Source organism: Dipodomys ordii, unplaced genomic scaffold (assembly GCF_000151885.1).
Source record: "Dipodomys ordii isolate 6190 unplaced genomic scaffold, Dord_2.0 Scaffold11, whole genome shotgun sequence".
Classification (NCBI taxonomy): domain Eukaryota; kingdom Metazoa; phylum Chordata; class Mammalia; order Rodentia; family Heteromyidae; genus Dipodomys; species Dipodomys ordii.
The window spans coordinates 1,374,661-1,376,089 of record NW_012267227.1 but is presented as its reverse complement, the minus strand read 5'-3'; the positions used below and the strand labels follow the sequence as shown (position 1 = coordinate 1,376,089).

The window sequence follows — 1,429 nt, the reverse complement described above, 5'->3', positions numbered from 1 at the left end:
TTTTTTTTTTTTTGGTTGGTCATGGGGCCTGAACTCTGGGCCTGGGCCTCAGCTCAAGGTAGCACTCTACCACTTGAGCCACAGCGCCACTTCCAGCTTTTTCTGCTTATGTGGTGTTGAGGAATCGAACCCACGGCCTCATGCATGCTAGGCAGGCACTCTACCACCAACCCACATTCCCAGTCCCATATTTCTACTCTCATATCTACCCATATGTACTCGTATCTACTCTTCTGGCTGGGTATGGTGGTACACATCTGTAGTTCCAGCATACAGGGGGTAAAGCAGGAGAATGAGAATTCCAGGCCATAGTAGCAGACCTGGAACACACTGTCTTAAAAAAATATCTATTAGCCAGGCACTGGTGGCTCACATCTGAAATCCTAGCTACTCAGGAGGCTGAGATCTGGCTTTACCCAAAGCTAGCCTGAGTAAACAAGGCCCAGAGACTCTTCAATATACCTGCAAAAAGTTAGAATTAAAGGTGTGGCTCAAATGGTAGAACACCAGCCTTGAGAAAAAATGCTAAGCAAGCCTAGTGTCAGTAGCTTACTCCTGTAATCCTAGCTACTTAGGAAGCTGAGATCTGAAGATAGAGATTCAAAGCCAGCTCAGGTAGGAAAGTTTGTGCGACTCTAATCTCCAGTTAACCACTCAAAAACCAGAAGTGGAATTGTGATTCAAAGTGGTAGAGTGTGCTAGTCTTGAACAAAAAGAGCTCAAGGACCATACCCAGGTCCTGAGTTCAAGCCCCAGGACCAATAACAACAAAAAACTAAGCAAGAGTGTGAGGCTGAGTGTTAAGTCCCAATACTATCCCCCCACACACACACAAAAGAAAAAAGAAAGAAAATTATACATCTTTCAAATGCTAAAAATAAGAATATCTAATAGCATTTAATTCATGTGGACATGCTTAAAAATTGAGTTGGCAGTGTGTGTCTGTGTGTCTGTGTCTGTGTGTCTGCACTTCCTGCTAAGTGGGTTACAAATAGCTGGTGGCATCTAACTGGGTACATGCTTTCCTCTTCTTTGTCTTCTCAAAGGTCGAGTGGTGGGCATTCTTCAGAAGAACTGGCGAGATTATGTGGTAACATTTCCATCTAAAGAAGAAGTCCAATCTCAGGGCAAAAATGCTCAGAAGGTTCTAGTTACTCCCTGGGATTACAGAATTCCCAAAATCCGGATCAGCACTCAGCAAGCAGGAGCCCTGCAGGTAACTGGTGTTGCAACTCCTCTGTTTTGGCTCTGCCTCCCACATATTTTTGTTTGTTATTGGTCCTGGGGCTTGAACTCAGGGCCTGGTGCTGTCCCTGAGCTTTTTTTGCTCAAGGCTAGCACTCTGCTCTACCACTTCAGCAAGCCAGGCAGGAAAATCCGTGAGACTCTTCTCCAATAAACCACCAGAAAACTGGAAATGGTGCTATGG

The 1,429-nt window shown here is 45.1% G+C and overlaps 1 protein-coding gene across 1 annotated transcript in view; it reads left to right on the top strand.

The window, feature by feature from the left end:
• Dis3l (DIS3 like exosome 3'-5' exoribonuclease) overlaps window positions 1-1,429 on the top strand; it is a 37,534-nt gene that overhangs the window by 12,522 nt on the left and 23,583 nt on the right. The window contains exon 6 of the mRNA XM_013009906.1: window positions 1,047-1,216. Coding sequence (XP_012865360.1) covers window positions 1,047-1,216 — 170 coding nt within the window. The remainder of the gene's footprint in view (window positions 1-1,046; window positions 1,217-1,429) is intronic.